At 44.2% G+C, this 21147-nt stretch overlaps 1 protein-coding gene across 10 annotated transcripts in view; it reads right to left on the bottom strand.

Annotated features, from left to right (window-relative positions):
- The window catches only part of COL24A1 (collagen type XXIV alpha 1 chain), a 241328-nt gene extending 222685 nt beyond the window's left edge, over positions 1–18643 (bottom strand). For 6 of the 10 annotated variants that reach the window (XM_073357179.1, XM_073357173.1, XM_073357176.1 and 3 more), the window contains exons 1-2: positions 18240–18641; positions 1917–1981 (exon numbers count right to left, since the gene is read on the bottom strand). In XM_073357179.1, the coding sequence (XP_073213280.1) occupies positions 1917–1981; positions 18240–18295 (121 nt within the window). In that variant the 5' untranslated portion in view covers positions 18296–18641. Of the gene's footprint in view, positions 1–1916; positions 1982–17456; positions 17529–18239 lie in introns of those variants that run through there. The other 4 variants (XR_012160423.1, XM_073357181.1, XR_012160422.1 and 1 more) reach the window with 3 other exon arrangements.
- Between the last annotated feature and the right edge of the window lie 2504 nt (positions 18644–21147).

Genomic DNA, 21147 nt, shown 5'->3' with positions numbered 1-21147 from the left:
ATGGATTTAAGACCTAGCCCAAAGGTTGAAAAGTTTAAAAATTAACAGTTAAGGGAACCAGACAACTCCCAACCACAAAATAATCTTTCCCAGGCAAAGCAGCCCTAAAACTCCTCAGGCAGCGAGTGCAGGATTTCCCCTTCATTGTGGAATTTCTGGGTAGTGTAGAGCTGCAATAGTAGCTTCTACACGAGTCCCCTCCTGGTACAAGGAGCATAGACAGGGCATTCCTTTACCTAACAAGCCCCAGCTGATAGAGCAGCCACCCAGGGTATCAGACTGCTTATATGAAACACAGCAGTCATGACACTTTTCTATTTTATGCAGAAGACCAACCCTGTGCCTCCCGAACTGAAGGACAGCAGAGGGCACATTTGCACCTCTTAATGGTAGGAGCACGGTTCTGCTATAGCTGAGGATCTAGTCCTGTAACTTTAAAACTCCTTTTCTGATATTTTGCCAATCTTCCCAGAAAATTTCCTCCTGGGGATGACATGTGGCATGTGAAATTTTGGGGGAACTTGTTATCTTTTGGAGAAGTTTGGAGTGGTTGGTTGAAAACTGGATATATAATGGGAAGTTAGCTTCATCCTTAACTATATAGCAGCTACCATCACTCCATAATGTCAAGCCCATCACTGGTATCTCTTACCATTTCTGCTGCTTCAGGAAAAGTGGAAGCTGACTCCTTAAATCCACCCACCTTCCTACCCTGTTCCTGCGGTGGCCCCTAATGTAGCTGGCCATCAGAGCAGTCCATGTACATATACGGCTGTAGGCTCAGCCTGCAAGGCCAAACTTTCTTTCTCTTCCATTGCAGAACTTGGCTCAATGAGAGTGGCACCAGGAAATTAGCAACATCCCAGGCAGCATATAGCATGCTCTGAATGGGAGAATAGGGAGGCAGCCTTGCCAAGGCAGATGAAGAGAGCAGGGGAGACATAAACAAGTAGTGGAGGAAAAAATTAAGAGCAAGAAAGGAAAAGAAGCAACATACTGGAACAAAAACCACAAGACTAAGAAGAAAACAAGAACAGAAAAATATTGCAACTGACAGGTAACAATGCAAAGTGATACGTGAGGAGGAGGGTACTCAGCTGCTGATTCATCACCACAGACTCAAGCACAATATAATCAGGAATCAGTCCTTTTCTTTAAAACATATTCCAGTTGTTTGGTTTGGTTCTCTTTGTGGTGAGTCTAGTCACCAGCCAAAAGTGAACATTTATTTCAAAGGTGAAGTCATTTTGTGTGTCGCTTAGACAGTGAAGGGCAATTTACATGACAGGCACTCAATGCTATCCATGACCCATTACTGGCAGCCAAAAATTACCATCCTGACACATTAACTTTCATCAATTTAGGATGCATGTTCTTCAGCTGTCTCTGACGTAACCCTTCACATCTGGCAGTGCCAGGATACCAAGCAGACAAAAACAAAACACCACCCTATTTCCTAACCAACATCTGTATTTGAATACAAAAATAAGCTAACATGCAAATTTCACTTTTTGCCTAATAATGCCCATCTAGACTAAGCACTTATTACAGGCCCTTGTTTGCTTGCAAAGTCTTAAGAAGTGCAAAGGTAACTCAGCCACAGTTCACCACCCCCAAGAACACCCACTTACAATGACGACACAATCAAAGCTTTTTCACTGTACAAGACTTCTCTTTTATAAAGACTTTGGTTAAATATGTAAGCAATTTCATAGACAGAAAATCTGAGTTATATTCAAAAGGTCATCTTTTCCAAATGGTTAATTTGAACTTATGATCTCATTGTACTCTATCTGACATTTGGATTAGTAACTTCTGAACAGCTGAATTTAAGGTCATTACTACCAGAAGCCATTTACTTTTTTTCCTCTAGTGGCAGATTATTCAAATACTCTGTTATAAGGAAGTCTTCTCACCTTGTGCTGGCATTTGTGCGGCACCCACAGCTACGCATATCGCAAGAAAAAGGAGGAGGGTTTTCCTAAAAGAAAAAAGAACTTTAAAATGTGGAAAAAATCTTAACCAATCAACAGTTTAAAACTCCCTGGGATTTAGAAGGCCTGAATCAAAGCCAGTTGAAGTCAGCAAAAAGACTCTTAGTGACTTCACTTAGTTATGGATCAGAGACACAGTACCCTCAGATTGTAGAACTTTCCACTGATGCTAATAGGAAGTTTCACGCAAGGCTCAAGGATAATATATGTCCTCATGCTTCAACCAACACATACCCAGTAGACACATTCTACATTGATTCCTATTCACAAGACAACTATATTCATTTTGAAATTATTTTATTTTGTTGTATCTGTTTCATATTTAGAGGCTGTTATATATTAAACTACTTTCTAGAAAAATACTATTGTAATGAAAATATAAGACATGACAATTTGTTACACACGATGATCATTGTGCATTGTACCCATTACCAATTTTATCACATATTCTATCAGTTTATCCAGAAATGAAAATGGTATGTAGTAACTAATAATTTTGTAAGTCTTGTACTTTCTTCTTTTCTACTTTTGCGTGACCAAGATCCCAGTTATAACTGCTAGTGTTTCCCAGGAAGCAGTGTATCATGCTCTCCTAGGGGTATAAAAATCACAGAACATCTTTGGAATAAAACTCCATGCTCAGAGGGACACACCTGTATTCGCAGGTGACCCATGAGCATAGATAGCAACAAAAATAGATCAAGATAATGAGTCTAGGTTTTTTAACAAGAATCCATTAACACTGAATCTGTGTAATACAGAAGGAAAATCAACTGTGACAATGACATTTTACAATTTCCGTTAATTTTTACTCTTGATTTTATTGCATTACATTTCTTTCTTAAATCCTGCTAATTTTCGTGGATATTCCAAAGTGAAAGAACCAGACTTAGAAATAATCTAACAACAGTGGCAGCTCTTATTTATATAGTATTAGATAAGAACCGTCCCTACCAGAGAATATCAGTTATTCAAACATTTCACATTATTGGATATATGGACCCAATTCTGCAAACATTTACTACCACCGTGGTTACCACTGCGAATAGCCACATTGGCTTCAATGGGACTACTCATGGTAGTAAACACTAGATCCAATAGTATGTGTTTGCAGGATGAGGCTCTATATTGCTGTAGCAGCTGAATTCAAGGGGAAAAAAACATTTTAGAGCTACAAGTCTTAACTAAACACCTGTAGTTCAATGGAACTCAATTTCATCAGACTATTGCTCAAGTTATGTAAGTCAAGGTCAAGTACAGGATAAACAACCCATTCAAATAGCACCTGCAAACAGGCTGCCTATGGCTAAAGTTCAAACAAAAGGCCTTCTTCCTCTCAGCGTTCATTAAAGGGTCACCTTAGGCCCAAAATTTGTACAAATAAAAGTTTTTACAAGAGTTGAGGAGAAATGGTTCTAGGATTCTGTAAAAATTCCCGTGTAAACAGTATCTTGTTTGGATTTAAACATTCCTTTAGAATGTTTGTAATTCAAATACATTAGCAACATGCTAGCGAAGGAGAATCGAAGTGAAAGACTATTTCTATTGTCCAAACTGTGAGTGAAATGAAACAAGAAAACAAATACAAAGTGAAAAGTAAGTTAGATGACTGACATACTACTAGTAATGGAGGTAAAGCCAATGTTTTATTTAAATATAGCAGACTAATTCTCTCACTTATACAGGTTTATAGTGATGTAAATCCATTGGCTTAAAAGGAGTTGCTCCTAACTAATACCAGTGGAAGAGAAGACTCTGGTTTTGAAAACTCCAGTGTCCCTTCCAGCAAACGGGATACTTGCAGCAAGCATTCACCAATAAATAGCTTTATTCAGACAAATTTTGTTCACATTATCCCACTATCAGCTCTGCCCATACCCACACAGCAGTGATTCTCAAGAGCTCATCCTTCTAATATAGTCCTTCCTGAAGACACAAATTTTCACTGCAGCTGAAACCACTCTGTCTGAGTCCCCTGGCAACTGACGTTCTGAAGACAAACACCTGTGGTAGATGCTATGAGGCAGGAGGGCGTTTTATAGACCCAACAAGTAGAATTCGTCAAAGGTGTTTTGTCTTTAAAAGTCTTTAAAAATACTCCAAGTGGTAACATCTTTGTTGTTCTTTTTTGGCTGACTGAGCAAGTGACACTGACATCACCCAGGAACCACCCTCTCTACCATTACTGATATATTAGGCTAAATATTCTATCAACTGTATAATATTTCAGATGCTTAGAAAAAGATAGCACTATTTACAAAATGAAACTAGGTATAGCTACACGGCTAGGATATGCCATCATGATGCAATCTGTCACAAATCAAAGGAAAGTTTTCACTGTATAAGGCTTGCACAGAGTTCTTAAGAAGGTTAGCCCCAAATTGTCAAACTAGATAAGTGGCCTTATTTTCAAAGGAAGTCAGGATCTTATTTAGGTATTTTTATATGGATTTACTATAGGTACCTACATTTAGGCACCTACACCATGGAAAAGAGTTCATAGACAAGAAATCTGGGTAACCACAGGTTTGTACCCTTAATTGCTGCCTATAACTAAAAGTATAAATACATGCAGTTTTTTTAAAGAGAGATGCATATATAATAGGTGAGATTTTCAAAGGTGTTCATTGTTGATCTAACTGCTTTCACTGAAATCACTGGAAATTTTACCACTGATTTAAATGGCAGCAGAATAAGGTCAACATTCAAAATCCCACCCTATAAGTGGGAGTCAAAGTGCATATATCTTTATCTATTTCTTTACACACCCATGCAGTACACATTTATATTTTAAAATAGCTATTCAATTTTTTGGCTCTGCTTTTCCTTCTTTCTTTCATGGCTGATGGAATTGCTGCAGTTCTTCTTGCCTTTACAGCAAGAAATGCCTTTTACAAGCATTTTTAGCAGCCATTCACCAGCAAAAACCATTGGCTGACATCTGAAACCCAGGTGATGCAATGGGTTTGCATTTTAGGCTTTCATTTCTGGAATCCAAATCCACATGAATCCAAATCCTAATGTAATGTCACAAGTAAATGTGAGCACATACTAATCCCCATTCACACATATCATACAACTTGCACTGTGTGACTTCATCAGTGAGATGCTCAAAGCTAGAGCAAGAAAGATATTGAAGGTCAGATTTTAGCTGCTGTAACAAACATACCTATATATGGAAGCGTGTATTGTACCTGCCACAGTGTGCATGGCTCAACCTCAACCCATTGTTATTAGTGACTTTCATAAGCACCAAACTGACTCCCAAATGAACAAAAACAAACAAAATAATCCCAAAAATTTCATTAACAGGCAGGGGCAGCCCTACACTAGCTGCCAGCAATTGGTGCCCTAGGCGAACCATGCAATCGGCACCCCCACCCCAAACCCCCAGGGCAGATCTAGGCTGAGGTTTTTGGTAAACTGGGAAACATTTTCCCGCTTTTTTCCTTTTAATGTTTTTAAGCGATTTTTTTTTTAAACAGAGGCTTAATTATTTGGTTTGCCCGTCCATCCGTCTGTCCAACCAATGTTTCTGAGATCAGATATAATAGAGACATGAAATTTTCAGAATAGATTTGTACACAACAGCTAGATGATATTTCAGTCTGATTTCAAATAAAAATGCATTCAAATGTTAATTATAATTTTTATTATTACAAATCCAAAATCGTACATTATGCTATCCTGCTTTAACTGCCATTATCGCCACATCCAATATAGAAAGAAATAAGAAAACTCTTCAATGAACTTTAACCTATGTTTACAAAACACGCCGAATAAAAAACACTCTGTGCTCTTAAAACATGACTTTTCTTGCTTTAAGTTTTGAAAATTCAGTCACTAGTTCTTTTAGATCCAATTTCCCAGGTATTTCATGCTGTATTGACATTGTGGCAAGTCCAACAAGTCTCTCTTGCACCATTGTTGAATGCAGATATGTTTTTATCAATTTTAACTTTGAGAAGCTACGTTCCCCACTAGCTACGGAAACTGGCAAAGTTAAAAGAATGCATAGAGCTATAAAAATGTTTGGAAAACTGAGTTTATTTTCACAAACAAACTTCAGTACTTCTTCAGGAGTGGAATGTTTCTTAAGTCGTCTTGAAAAAGCCTGAAGCTCACTACACAAATCTGTAGCATCAATGTCTTTTGAATTTTCATGAGTCAATGCTGACTCCAGTTTTATACAAAATTCTCTTATCTGTTTTGCTGTTTTCTTTTGCAAGCTGTGGATATCATATAGAAAGCCAAATACTGACTCTAGCTGCTGCATCTGCTGAAATCTTTTGTCAACCGAGTGAATAGCAGTATCAAGGACTGCGAAGTAGAAATTCACTTTGAACCTTTGTTTTGGGTTCTGAATGGATGTGTCTCATCCTTCAAACAAAAACTGCTGTTTCTTTTGCCGAATGCGAACTGGCTCTGATTCAAATTCTGTCGGAAAGTCTATTTCTTCAGCGAGCTCGAGAGAATCTATCAGTGTTCTTTCAAACCCTTCATCACTTCTGAATTCCTCCAGAATATTTTTAGTTTGCTGCAGTTTTTGAATAGCAGAATGTATGTTCAAGTTCTTTTCCTGAAGCTGCTTACTAGCGAGGTTAATCTTAAAAAGGATATCATACCACAAAATGAGTGAAGTCACAAATTTGAACTTGGAAAGGCCATTTGCAAGAGCTTCTGCATATGAACCTGCTGTATTGCCAGATGATCCAGTAAAGGTAGTATCATCAGAAATTTCAGTTAGGGCATCATAAATGTTTCCAAGTTCATAGGGAAGAGGCTTCAAAGCATCAGTACGACTCTCCCATCTTGTCTGACTAAGTAGTTTCACAGTTAGAGAATTCACATGGCGAGTCAGAATCTCCCAACGGCGTGTTGAGCCTGAGAAAAACACATAAACACGTTGCACCAAGTCAAAGAAACTGCTTGCCTCCAAACAGCATCTAGCAGCGTCACTGACAACCAAATTCAGAGAATGTGCACTACAAGGAATGAAAAAGGCCCTAGGATTGATTTCCATCATTCTCCTTTGCACACCATTGTCTTTACCTTTCATATTACTCCCATTATCATAGCCAGCCACGTAAGTTTTCAACAGATAATGACATTGTTTCAAGTTCTTGTAGAATAGTTTCAGTCATAAATACTCCAGTCGTCTCCTTCAGTGGTACGAAACTCAAAAAATGTTCCTTTATGAGCACTTCAACATTATCTTCATCTGCAGACTTTTCTATATTTTAGATATATTATATCATATTTTTTTCCTAAGTAATGAACCTGTGTTTCATGATCAGTTATTTTACGTAGATGCTCCTTCATGAATGGACCAAACAAAGCTAGGTAGTCAACAAATTTTAAAAAGTTTCCATTACCTGGCCTGTATAATTTTTCATTTCTACCACAGCCATGGAATGCCAAATTTTGCCCACCAAGAATTCTCACTAAAGCAATCAGACGCTCTAATATTTGTTGCCAATATTTCTTCTTTTTCCTTGGTCACATGTAAATTTTCTTCATCAATAGTTTTTCTTTTTTTCAATCCTAATTCAAGTTCTTTCCAATTTTGAAAACATTCCAAATGTTCTGTACTTCTTTCATGTGAAAAGAGAATTGAAGATATGTTTTTCCAGTCCTTTGAACCATTTTCAGTAAGTGATGTACCAACTGCTTGATTTCTAAACAACTTGCAGCAAAAGCAAAACACAGAGTCCTTCAACACTGAATATTGTAACCAGTTTCGATGAATTTCTTCCCCATTAATGAGTTTCCTCTTGTAATGCTGAGCAGAGAATTTTCTTTTATTTCCATCCTTAGGGAAGGGAAATTCATGAACTTGTTAGGTCCATGTTCCATGAGAATTTCCCGCACACTGTCATCACATCTGGGCCATGAAGCTGGGTCCCCATACTGTAACTTGTTTGTAAGTTCCTCATCCTTTCTTCCTTCTACCTAATTTACTTCAATTTCTGCATGTGTCTCTGAAGGTGAATAAATTTGTTCCACTTCCATATCAGTCTGATGCTATGAGCTGCCTTCATCTAGAAGTAAGTTTCCATCATCTTGAGTTTCCAAACTCAGCAGCTCTCCAACACCACTTTCTACAAGCCATTACCCTCTGATCCCACTGAGGGTTACCAAAAGAAACTACAGCATTTGCTCAAGAAACTCCCTGAAAAAGCACAAGAACAAATCCGCACAGACACACCCCTGGAACCCCAAATTCTATCTACTACCCAAGATCCATAAACCTGGAAATCCTGGGTGCCCCATCATCTCAGGCATTGGCACCCTGACAGCAGGATTGTCTGGCTATGTAGACTCCCTCCTCAGGCCCTATGCTACCAGCACTCCCAGCTATCTTCGAGACACCACTGACTTCCTGAGGAAACTACAATCCATCGGCAATCTTCCTGAAAACACCATCCTGGCCACTATGGATGTAGAAGCCCTCGACACCAACATTCCACACAAAGATGGACTACAAGCTGTCAGGAACACTATCCCCGATAATGTCACGGCAAACCTGGTGGCTGAACTTTGTGACTTTGTCCTCACCCATAACTATTTCACATTTGGGGACAATGTATACCTTCAAATCAGCGGCACTGCTATGGGTACCCGCATGGCCCCACAGTATGCCAACATTTTTATGGCCGACTTAGAACGTTTCCTCAGCTCTCGTCCCCTAATGCCCCTACTCTACTTGCGCTACATTGATGACATCTTCATCATCTGGACCCATGGAAAAGAAGCCCTTGAGGAATTCCACCATGATTTCAACAATTTCCATCCCACCATCAACCTCAGCCTGGACCAGTCCACACAGGAGATCCACTTCCTGGACACTACAGTGCTAATAAGCGATGGTCACATAAACATCACCCTATTCCGGAAACCTACTGACCGCTATTCCTACCTACATGCCTCCAGCTTTCACCCAGACCACACCACACGATCCATTGTCTACAGCCATGCTCTACGATACAACCACATTTGCTCCAACCCCTCAGACAGAGACAAACACCTACAAGATCTCTATCAAGCATTCTTACAACTACAATACCCACCTGCTGACGTGAAGAAACAGATTGACAGAGCCAGAAGAGTACCCAGAAGTCACCTACTACAGGACAGGCCCAACAAAGAAAATAACAGAACGCCACTAGCCATCACCTTCAGCCCCCAACTGAAACTCTCCAACGCATTATCAAGGATCTACAACCTATCCTGAAGGATGACCCATCACTCTCACAAATCTTGGGAGACAGGCCAATCCTTGCCTACAGACAGCCCCGCAACCTGAAGCAAATACTCACCAGCAACCACACACCACACAACAGAACCACTAACCCAGGAACCTATCCTTGCAACAAAGCCCATTGCCAACTGTGCCCACATATCTATTCAGGGGACACCATCATAGGGCCTAATCACATCAGCCACACTATCAGAGACTCATTCACCTGCACATCTACCAATGTGATATATGCCATCATATGCCAGCAATGCCCCTCTGCCATGTACATTGGGCAAACTGGACAGTCTCTACGTAAAAGAATAAATGGACACAAATCAGATGTCAAGAATTATAACATTCATAAACCAGTCGGAGAACACTTCAATCTCTCTGGTCACTCGATTTCTGATCTCAAAGTGGGTATCCTTCAACAAAAAACTTCGAAAACAGACTCCAACGAGAGACTGCTGAATTGGAATTAATTTGCAAATTGGATACAATTAACTTAGGCTTGAATAGAAACTGGGAGTGGTTGAGTCATTATACTAAGTGAAACTATTTCCCCTTGTTTATTCCTCCCCCCTCCACACTGCTCCTCAGATGTTCTTGTTAACTCCTGGAAATGTGCTGGAAATGGCCCACCTTGATTATCACTTCAAAAGGTTTTCTCTCCCCCCACCCCACTCTCCTGCTGGCAATAGCTCATCTTAAGTGATCACTCTCCTTATAATGTATATTTTTTCATGGTCTGTGTGTATATATAAAATCTCCTCACTGTACTTTCCACTTTATGCATCCGATGAAGTGAGCTGTAGCTCACAAAAGCTTATGCTCAAATAAATTGGTTAGTCTCTAAGGTGCCACAAGTACTCCTTTTCTTTTTGTGAATACAGACTAACACAGCTGCTACTCTGAAACCAAACTTTTTTTGTGGATGTGAGCTACCCTCCTCTCAAAGTAATATACCTTCATCTTGATGTCCAAACTGCTTCCATGCGGATGTGAGCTAACCTCCTCTCCAAGTTAAATTCCTTCATCTGGATGCTGTAAACTGCTTCCATCTTTATTTGGATTAAAGAGAAGATATTTCAGGAAGTATCCCTGCTGTTTTGCTTGGTTCTTTTCCTTCTCAGCCTTTCGTTTACAATACTCAGCTCCTCAAGGTTCTCTTTTTCCTCTTTCCGCCATGGGGCATTTGAATATTGTTATATACTGTGCTCCCGACTGCAAGTATGATAGCGTTAAGGATGGTTGTCACACCCACCACATGGTTGGTCATTTAAACCACACTGCAGCCATCCCAACACGTCTTTTCACTGCTTAAAGGTTCAGTGACTAGTAACATACACTCACATACCTATTAAAACAGTTAGTTACAGCATTTACACAGACACAAAATGATCTTTTTCAACGTTATAACCCGCCACCGGTTGTTTGGAAAGTAATCCCCTTCCTCACGGTTACCTGCCTGGAGTGTGACATCATCACTTTCATAGTCTAGTAAGCATTAAAGCTGTTACTTTTCTCTTATGGACCTTATTTATTACATGTGAACCAGTTATAAACAAAGAAAAGGGTTTTTTTTAAATTTGATATTTTTCCCTCAAATTTGGCATCCCATTTAACTTGGCACCCTAGGCAACTGCCTAGTTCATATATATAGATGGGCCGTCCCTGAATATACCTGCAAGATGTTCCCCTGTCCGCCACCTGGGGATACATGCCTGATGGGAGTTGGTTGCACATACATATTATATTTACATTAGTCATTTATTTTTAATCCAATGGTTCTAAAGCATCTGTTGTGAGATTTCAGCTTCAGACCTACAAAACAGGGCAATATGTTTTTGTAGGAGAGAGGCATTTTCTGTTTTAATTGATAAGTATACTTACCTCCCTTAAAACATGTTAAAGTATTATTAAAATTCATTCATTACAGACTTCAATTTATCATTTGGCTCCAACTTTAAGCTCTCATCACATTACATACATTATGAACACAAATCTTACCATAATACTAAATCTTAACAGACTTCCCACACATCCTTTCCAACCATCAGCATGGCTTCCATCTTAACTTCCTTCTTCAACTCCAGCTCAGTCCCCTGAGAGAGTAGGTACGTGTTTCAGTGCATTCTGAAGGTCATCAAATCCAGGCTCCGATCAACCAAGCAGAGAGTGCATTAATGAACCATAGACTTTTCACAGTCACCTCCTGGCTATTATACCCAGTTCAACCGGGGGCTATTCGCTTGAGTGTCTGGAACAATAGCTATAATATGGGGAAAGAGTCAGTCTTACAAGGTGATGGGACCCAACATTTGGGGCTTTATAGGTTGAAATCAACACCTTAGACTTCACCAAGAAATAATTTCTTAACAAGGGTAGATCATGGATCACAGAAGTAATATGCTCCCAGGGTGAAACACTGCTTGCTTAACAAGCATATCAGCAGGTTCTGCACTATCATAATCCAATCATGAGATGACAAAAGCATGGATTCCCACAGTGATGTCCACACCAGAAAGAAAAGGACTCAACATTCTTGCCAAGCTCAGAGGAGAAAAAAGCATTTTTGGAAATTGCTGTTATCTGAGTAACCAGAAGCAGTTAGGGATCCAGCAAGATTCTTGTGTTGTGAACCTTAAACAAGCTGCAGATGCATCTCACTGATCCAGAGGTGCTGATATATTTTCCTCCATTTTGTTTCAGTTGTTTTTCTCAGCCCACAAGCATTATCTCAATGTTATCATGATTGGTGTCTCAGTCAGCTAGCCCTGGTCTATTTCCCAATTGTCGTTAGACACCTGGTAAGTCATTCCATCACAACAGACTGGTCCAATGAAATGAAGTTTGACAATTGGGTATCTTCAGCATACTGAACATACTGCAACCCGTACATCCTCAGTAACTGCCCTTGTGGACCAATCTCCATGTTAAACAAGAGGGAACAGAATGTGAGACCTGGGCATCTGCCCACTACCACCTCAGAGATCTCTCCAAAGAAAGAAGCAAAGCTTCTCAAGCGCAACCTCATTGCGTTCTGCGAGCTTCTTCAGGCAACTCGATGGCACCTTGCGGTCAGTGATGTTGAAGGCATCTTATAGATCGAGAAGAACCAACAAGGGCACCAGATCTTCATTCATTGCTATATGATCAATTATCAAGACTTCCACAGTTTCCATATTATAACAAGCCTAGAATCAATTGACTGGGACTAAACATACACCCAACACGGATGGAGTGATCCAAACCTCCACAATCTCTTTCCATCTCAGACTGCTACATCCCCAGTTCACAGCAGTATTGCCTCCCAGAGTCCAATGGAATCGGTGTGGTTCCATTGCACAGCAAAGACTAGGGGGCAGAATGACTGGAACTTTTGCAGGAGGCCCACACTTCTGCATGCTGCAGAGAGTAGCTCCACACAGATTGATTGCACTGCAAGGGCAGAGCGAGAATGGGCAGCAGGCCAGGGATGAGATGAGGCCAGTGTACCATTCCTCTCCTCTCTGAGGAAGAGTGCTGCAACAGAACAGCCACAAGGGCTACTGCAGCAGTGGCCTAAGAGAAGTTCTGCTACTCCACCATGGATTTGGAGGAAAGATGCCTCCCTCCCCAGCGCTTGCACAACTCCCCTATGAATACCCAAGTTACTCAGGCTGTGCACTGCAAATAGGATTTGGCATAAGGTAACACATGTAACATGTACCTAGAACTTTTTTTTAATGTTGACAACATTTGGAATAAAACAACAGAGGAAAATAAAAGAAAATAAGTTTCTACAACTGTTTTGTGAATTTTTTACCGGATTCTTTTTTATTTTAACCAGTTCTGCTATCCACAGTATCTTAAATACTTCCATTTGGACTACCCAAGGAAAGCCTTTCATGAAAGTATTCCTCTATATCCTCCTCTTCACTAATAAATTTAGGGTTTTTTTTCATTTTATAGACAGTGATACCAATATAAGATTTAAATAAAACAACAATTCAGGACTTGCAGCTAATCAAATGCAAAAAGTCAGTAAATAAAAGTATTATAGGGTTATATGGTTCACATTTAAGAATTAAAGGTTTTGTCAATTGAATTCAAAGGGAGGTTGGAAGTGCAAGGAATGCACGATCAGGTACATTACTGCATACCCTGCACAGAGAACACTGGAGCCAAATTTGACCGAACAGCATCCCCTCAAATTATGCTTTCGAGATGGCAAAAAAATGGTGTAATTTCTATGCGGCCTTTGCTTGCTTAACACAAACACTGCATTATGCTAGAAGGTGCTTATTCTCTCTACTTGCTCAGCTAACTTGGGGACAAAATACCCTAACTGTACTCATGCAAGTAAACTCACTGGAGTCAATGGAACTATTTCTGAGAGTAAGCTAGACTCAGCCCAAAATTATTTCTGTGTGTAAGGCAAGCAGGATCTGGCTCTTGAATTACACTTAGTTCTCCCAAGCATTAGAGGGTACGCATCTGCCTGTTGTTTCTAATTGAGATAAACCCCCCTCAATACAAACATTCTCTCTCACACTCTCTCTCTCTCTCATTGCCCTTTAAGAAAACACAACTATCTCGGATAAATATGTCATGTTGTTTAAACCCTGCCAAGCGGAGCTTCCTATAATACTTTTCTCCCTGGCTGGCTACATATATGAAGTTTATTAATGGATGGGTTGCTACTGATTCTGACACAAGGCTATTGGGCAGGGGAAGACAGCTCCCTTGCCAGGAATGTGCAAACCAACCCCAGTGTCCCAGCAGCAGCAGCCTCCCAAGAAGCCAAACTCCTTCCCTGCTGCTACTTTCATGTTGCTGTGTTACACAAATGTATGAGATTTTTTTAAACTCTTCCATCCCATTTCAAATCGTTCAGATTTTTCCCCATCTGGACCCAATTTGCAAAGCCCTGAATTACCCATGAATTCATCTGAGGGCTGAATGCAGGGCTTGGGAAGGGGGGCTGGAGGAGCAATTTGGTCAGTTAGTAAGAAATAGTGGGCAGCAGTTCTAAGCCAGTGCCTGGGATACAGGGACCCCTCATGCTTAAACAGCTGTCAGGGGTAGAATTTAAAGCGACAGGATACAGAGCAGGATCTTTACTTCAGCTTAAACCCAGAGACAATCCTGTAGTACCCAGTGTGTCTGGACTTTTAAAAAACAAAAGTCATTTAAACCACAATTATTATTATTATAGTATTATTTGCATTAGTGTAGCGCTCAAACTAGCTGAACACCACAAGTTTTGGACATAATTAGGTAAACTTCAGTTTGTGCTGTTGTACTACTTTAACAAATGCATTTGCATTTATCTAGCATTAAGATCCCTCTACAATTCTGTTTAATCCCACAGTAAAAAATCTGTTACCTTAGATTTAAGGTTGCTAAAGGGGAAATCCGACCAACGCAATCACTAAAGATCAAGAAGATCCTGAATTAAGACAATTTACATTCATATGCCTTAATAACAAAACATCACTCAAAGATCCCTCACCTCCACAACAAACTCCCTTGCACTTGCAACATGTAACTAGTCACAGTGTACACATCAAATGCCTTCATTGTTCACTCAGACTTACAAGCAACCTTAACTCTGACCACAACTAGGTTAACACATAAACTTGACAGATGACATGCTCTGGTAAAGTCTATAATGTTATTTTTATATGAAAAAGTATGAAATCATAAAGTTGTATGTTATCGTGCTGCACAGAGGAATCTGATGTGTGCACAGTGGTAGTTATATGTTGCAAATGCAAGTGAAGTTGTGGAAGTAAGCAGGCATCACAAGATAGGTTACCTGACCTCATGATCTCCTTCATTTTAAGTAATTCAGAAACCTAAGCTGTAAGCAAAGGTTTTTGTTTGTTAGTGAGAATTTTCCAGGTTTTTAATAAATACTATATATGTCAACTCCGATAGTTATTCACACAGCAAGCTGTCATCATTGACAAGCAGCAACCACCACAGAGCCACAATCCATACACACCCTCTTGAACCCTTGCATACAGCCCAGATTGCCTCCAGGCTCCCCACCCCACACAACTTCACTGTCCCCCACAGGCCCCAACCTTTCAGTCCTGGTAACATATAACCCCGTCCAGGCTGGGCTTCCCACTGAAAAACAGAATGTCGTAGGGAATTAGGAGGGCATAGGGAGGGGCAGGTAGTGTGGATGGATTGTGCACGGAAAGGGGCATGAGGCTGGGGGGTATAGGCGCTGGAGGGGACAGCTGGACAAGGGAGGATGTAGAGAGCATACAGGAAAGCAGGCATGGACAGCGGCATCGGGATAATCTGTCGGGATTATGGGAGTGGCTGTTGGGAAGGGGACAACGGAGGAGGGGGATTTGGGCTGTGCAGGTGGAGAAGCGGGCTTGAGCTAGGAGCTGGGGGAGCAGAGTTTAGAGGAACTGTGCAATGACAAACCACAGGGGGCTCATCAAAGAGCTCAGCGCTAGGGAACCAGGGAGTTCTCCGCTTCCCCCACCACGCTCCCCACAGCGCCCTGCTCCCCCTCGGTGCTGCTGGGGTCCCCCTTATGCTGCCGCACGCTGAGTGGCCAAGGGGGGTAGGGGGAGCAGGGCTGTGGGGGGACCGAGCCCGCGGGGCAGGGTCTGTGCCGGGGGAGCCGCACTCCACTGAGCCCTCAGCGCAGCCTGGGAGGGCTCGGCGGTGCTCCAAGGCAGCGGGGCCGGGGAGCTGAACGGGAGCCTGCACCGGCCGCCGGCAAAGCAAGGACGCCACGCTCACAGCCCTGAGGGGCCCTGCGCGCCCCCACTCAGCCCGCTTCCCCCTTCAATTCCCGCGGCGCCTCCCAAAGGCTCCCCTCCACCCCCCAGTACCTCTCCCCAGCCCCGCTATGGCCCCCGGCAGGTGTGCCAGGGAGCAGCAGCACCACGCTCGGCCGCGTCTCCGCCTGGCCTCTTCCAGGGCCGCGCCCTCCTCCGCCGGCGCCCTCGGTGCCCCCGCCATGCCTGCCGCCCAGCCCCTCCGCTCCCCGGGCCCAGCAGAGCCGGGGGCAGCAGCAGCGAGCGCAGCTGCTTTCCCCTGCAGCACGCCGGGGGCTCCCAGCGGGCGCGGGCGGCGGCTGAGTGCGAGCACCCCGCGCGGTGCGCTGGGGTCCTGATTTCCATCGGCAGCACCCCCACGATCAAAACCGTCCCAGCCCCCGCCCGCCTAGCTGGGCTGGCCCGGGCGTGAACGTGCAAGGGAGCTCGGGCGCCGTGGTGACTGGGTCTCCGGGGACGGGGCATTTCCAAGGCGGGCTCGCCGATGCTGCGCCTGCCACCGTCGGTGCACGCTTGCGCTACCCGTATGCCAGCAAAGCGCACTGGCTCCTCGGGAGCGAGCGTGTCAAACACGGAGCCTCAAGCCCACCGCCGGGCTGTGAAACGGGCAAGTCACCGCCTGCCGTGCCCGTGCGGCTCACTGCGCCGGCCACCACCCGCCCCGCCAAAGCGGTTCGTTCCAGACACGGGCCAGCAGACGCTTCCGCACGACATGAACGAGGCGGGCGGCCCGGTGGGACGCGGCTCCGTTGCGAAGGAGAAACGGAGCGAAGTCAAACTGCGCCCGGCCGGAGTGATCAGATCGGATTCATTGCCTTGATCTCAACCCCTCCTTACGTGTTTAAACAACACAAAGTTGTGTTTGTAACGCGCCCTTCCCGGCCAGGCATCTGCCCCACCCCACCCCCAAACCTCCCCCCTCGGACCCCGTCTCCTCCTGCCCGCTCTTCGGAGAGACTGTCACTACGATGCACCAGAAGAAAGCACTTGTACCTATGTTTTGCCACCCGGGTCTCTGGCATCATTTGCATGTAAACATGTGGGGGGGGGAAGCCTCCTATATGGGCTGCCGTCCCTCCCCATACAAGTATTCGAGGGCGTCGTTGCAACTCCCCTGTCGCGGCGGCGAACTGCTGATCTGGGACCTTTCCGCGCGCCCCCCCCCCCCAGCTCTTCGCCAGGAGGCTGCAGGCGTCACAAACGCTATTACGAACCGGTTCGTGTCTGCAGACTCTTTAAATAGCCACTAGCCCGAGTAATCAATCTTAGCCTGAACAGGCGAGGGGGGCTGCAGCTACGGACGAGCAGCTCCCCCTACAAGTGCGTCGGCAAAAAACTACTTGAGCATATCCTCGAGTCTAAAAATAACGCCAGGGTCTGCCCTATTGGGGAGCAAGGCAAAATACCACTTCCCCTTAGTTCCCTCACTTTATTGCCCGCTCTCCATCAGCAGCAGTTCACCAGCGAGTGACAACAAAATCAGCCACCGCGGTCTCCCCGGCCCCGGAGGCAAAGCCCGTCTGTCCCTGCGGGGTTCACAGCCCCAGCAGCAGCTCCTGCACGGCTGTTGTGTCCTCGGGAGGAGAAGGAAGCTGCGGCCAAACACACGCACTCAGTCATCTCTTTATCAACCCCTTGCCCCAACCTCCTCGCTTCGTAACTCCGGAAACCCCCTAAACTGCTACCCAGCATTTCGAGGCTCTCTCCTGACTAGGCTAACCCGAGACTCGCGAGCACCGTTCCTCCGTCTCCCACCCTGGAGAACGCGCCGAGCGCAGAATTCTTCCCTCCAGTGGGGAAATCTCAAGCCCAGGAGCTGGCAGTTCGGGGGTTTGGTTTGGTTCGGTTTTTAAGATTCGTGGATCTCGTAACTCATTTCGGAAGGGGGAGGGAGACCTGAAAGTCGCTAAGTCCGCGAAGCCTGTTTTAGCCGGCAGAGGGAAAAGTGCCAATAAACTTTTCCTTCTGCGCGGCTTGATTGCTTTAACATAAACCGTCTGTAGACCCGCTGGCAGAAGGCCTTTTAAACGGGGCATTTGACAAATTGCAAAGACAAGGGGAACGCGTAGCTCCAAAATAAACCGCCTGCCCTGCTCACAGACACTGACGAGACGTACGCTGTGTGTGCAGCGAGCTATCAAACCCCCCCCCCCCCCCCAGCTCAACACACACACATACACCCACACCCTTGACTGCTGGGCTCTTACTTACGTTTTTGCTGTGGGAGAGATGCTTCCACTCCTTGTCCTTTTTGCTCCTAAATGCATTTGTCTGCATTTGTCCGAGCAGCGAAGATCTAACCGAAAACAGAAGCCAGCTCCAAACCGCTCAAGGTTCAGGTACTGTCCATGAAATCACCCCAGAGCGGAGGTCCCTTCCGAGCTCTTGGCAAGCCCTAGCGCGTCCCCCGCATGGTGAAGGGGCGTGACTTGGGGTTTCACTCTCAAGGGAGTCAGGGAGAGGATGGCATCAATATAAACCGGAGCGGAGCGCTCGGCTTCACACGTGGTTCGGAGACAGGAGCCTTTGCAAGTACAGCAGAGCCCTGCATTGGACTCGACGATCCGCTGCGGGGATGGGGCGGGCCGGGAGGGGACCTGCGGAGAAATCCTTGGCCGTGGTGAAGAAACAGTGCCCAGGTCACCAGAGCCTTTGCAAAGCGCCCGAGATGTCTAGTGGCGATGCACTGGCGCGCAGCCTTGAGCGCAGCCTGCCTCTGGCTGGGGAGCAGAGCCGCCAGCCGACCCAAGGCAAACCCTCCCCACCCGCGCTCGGTGTTAAATTTCACCGCTCCCTGATTTGCGATTACATCATCAAACCCGCCTCACCCCCGCCCGCCCTGGCCGAGCCGCGCAGAGCCCCGCAGAGCGCGCGCCTGGCCCGAGGCGGGGCGCACGCGGTCTCTGGGTTCCCGCCTGGGGAGGGAGCTGCCGCCGCAGCCGCCCCGCTCGGCCGCAGCACTGTCTGCAAGTTCTAGCAGCCGCCTGCTGCATCGGCTGTCCTGGGAGCCCTGCAACTCTTGGAGGGCCAGAAGCGCCGCGCAGCCTTTGTGATCCTTTCTCGCACGCATCTGTCCAGAGGTGGCCTCCTAAAGCATCTTCTGTGTCCCTGCTCCCGCCTTCCTTCTCGCCCTCTGCTTTTTCTCCCCAGACACTTCCTTTCCCCTCTGCTCCTTCTGCTCCCTGCCCTCGCCCCCGAAGCCTCTGTCAGGGGGGCAGATTTAGTTCTACACCGAGGTAAATGAGAGTAAGGCCAATGAAGTAATGAAGAGCCCCTCTGATTTACATCCACGTCCATGGGAGCGGAATGTAGCCCGGATAACAGCAGTGTACTTCCCTTTCTTGTCATGGGCCTGCTCCAGCTCCCACTGACTGAAGCCCCTGGCTAAACTCCGGTGTCCTGCTCCATGACAGCCTTGTCACCTTATATTTACTCATTTAATAAAGAGACATTGCTAAGTCTCCTTTTCATTATACAATGACTCCTTCTTTCGAAGTATGACCAATTTAATAAAGAGGGGAGGTTTTGTTTCATTTTGTTTTTTGGAGCAAATCAATGATACCAGAATTTTTCAGAGTCCTTACCCCAATCTGCTTGTTTGCATGTTACCTAAACGGATTAGCAGTGGAGCAGTCAGGCTAAAAATGAAGGGGATGGGAGACATAAAACTGACGAATGTATTTAATAAACCTAAATGGTTAGCATCTGCTTAGATTCCTGCTGGGGTTCAGCAGCAAAGTCCTGGCAGAAAGATGTAGGCTCAAATAATATGTGGGGAATGGGGAAAAAAGAGGATGAAATGATATATAGAGAAAAATGAGTTTGCTGGAGGTTTTGCATCTCAGATGTAATTAAATCAGGATCTAAGAAAACTCTCTCTGGAAAATGTATGAAGAACAGATGTAATTTGGAAGCTCTATAATGCCAGAAGAAAGAGGACACCCTTGTCTGCCTTCTTGTCTTTTTCATTTCTTTTCCAATGTTCCTACCTTGCCTCAGTAACACAATATATTATATGGTGTTATCTTACATAGCGTCAACCTGCCTTCCAAAACATGCCTGATATAGAATTGAATAATACAAGACAGTGCACTATATACATTACAGAAAGAGTAGTACAAAGACCAATGGCCAGATGCCACAGTGCTCACTCAGGCAAAATTCCCATTAACTTTAGCTGAAGTTTTATTTGAGTGAGGATATTAAAAATTTTTCTGCACTAACAAGGGCTACAATTCCAGGGAACAAAGGTGGATCTAGAAAAGTTATCTGAAAGTTTTAAGCATTTATCTTCACACACATATATTCCTATTTCAACATCTGGAAACATCCAAAATGTATATTGTCCCACTGGCTACCATGATATTTCCTATTTATTTCAGTTTTTGAAAGGAAGGTGAGAAAAGCCAACAACATATTGTATTCCCACCCACATTTCTTTCATAAAAAAAAAAAAAACAGCCGCAGAACATGGCTATGTATGTGTTTGTTAAAATGGGCATAATGCCTGTTCATTAGAGTATTATAGTGGTGGCCTTACCAGTTCTGTAGTGAAGGTTCTGTTAGCATTTCCATTTTAAACCCCACTTGAATGATCTCCAACAACTACAGCAAAACCAGTCAAGCAATTAGTTTTTGTGTATTTGCAATAAGCTGAGCTAAAACAGGTACATTAGAGCTTGCATTTGGCACTGCAAAATGCCTTCCAAGAATTAGCAGAAATCTATGAACCACTTAAACTGGATGCTATATAACCAGAGTTTTTAAACAATGTGACTTAACTCTTTAACATCAGATATAAAAAAGTGATGGAAAAAACCTTGGGGGAAGGTTGAATACTGCACCAATCCTGTCCTTCACACTGACCGGAAGTAGAGCAGTGCTGGGCTTTTGGTGCATATGGGAGCCATCCTGCCAGCACAAGGCAAGATGGGGCAGAGTGACTACATACTTGGACTCACTTCATAGTTGTGCTGAGAAAGGAGCAGCATACCTAAAGCTTACTATACTCACAGCATACCCATGGGCTGACGATTTTGACTATGTCCTCATGGGAGTGTGGTGCACCATTCCTCACACATACTAGTGCTCATGAGTCCCCTCAATTTGCATAGCTAGC

Source organism: Lepidochelys kempii, chromosome 8 (assembly GCF_965140265.1).
Source record: "Lepidochelys kempii isolate rLepKem1 chromosome 8, rLepKem1.hap2, whole genome shotgun sequence".
NCBI classification, from domain to species: domain Eukaryota; kingdom Metazoa; phylum Chordata; order Testudines; family Cheloniidae; genus Lepidochelys; species Lepidochelys kempii.
This window is presented reverse-complemented; position numbering and strand designations above follow the sequence as displayed.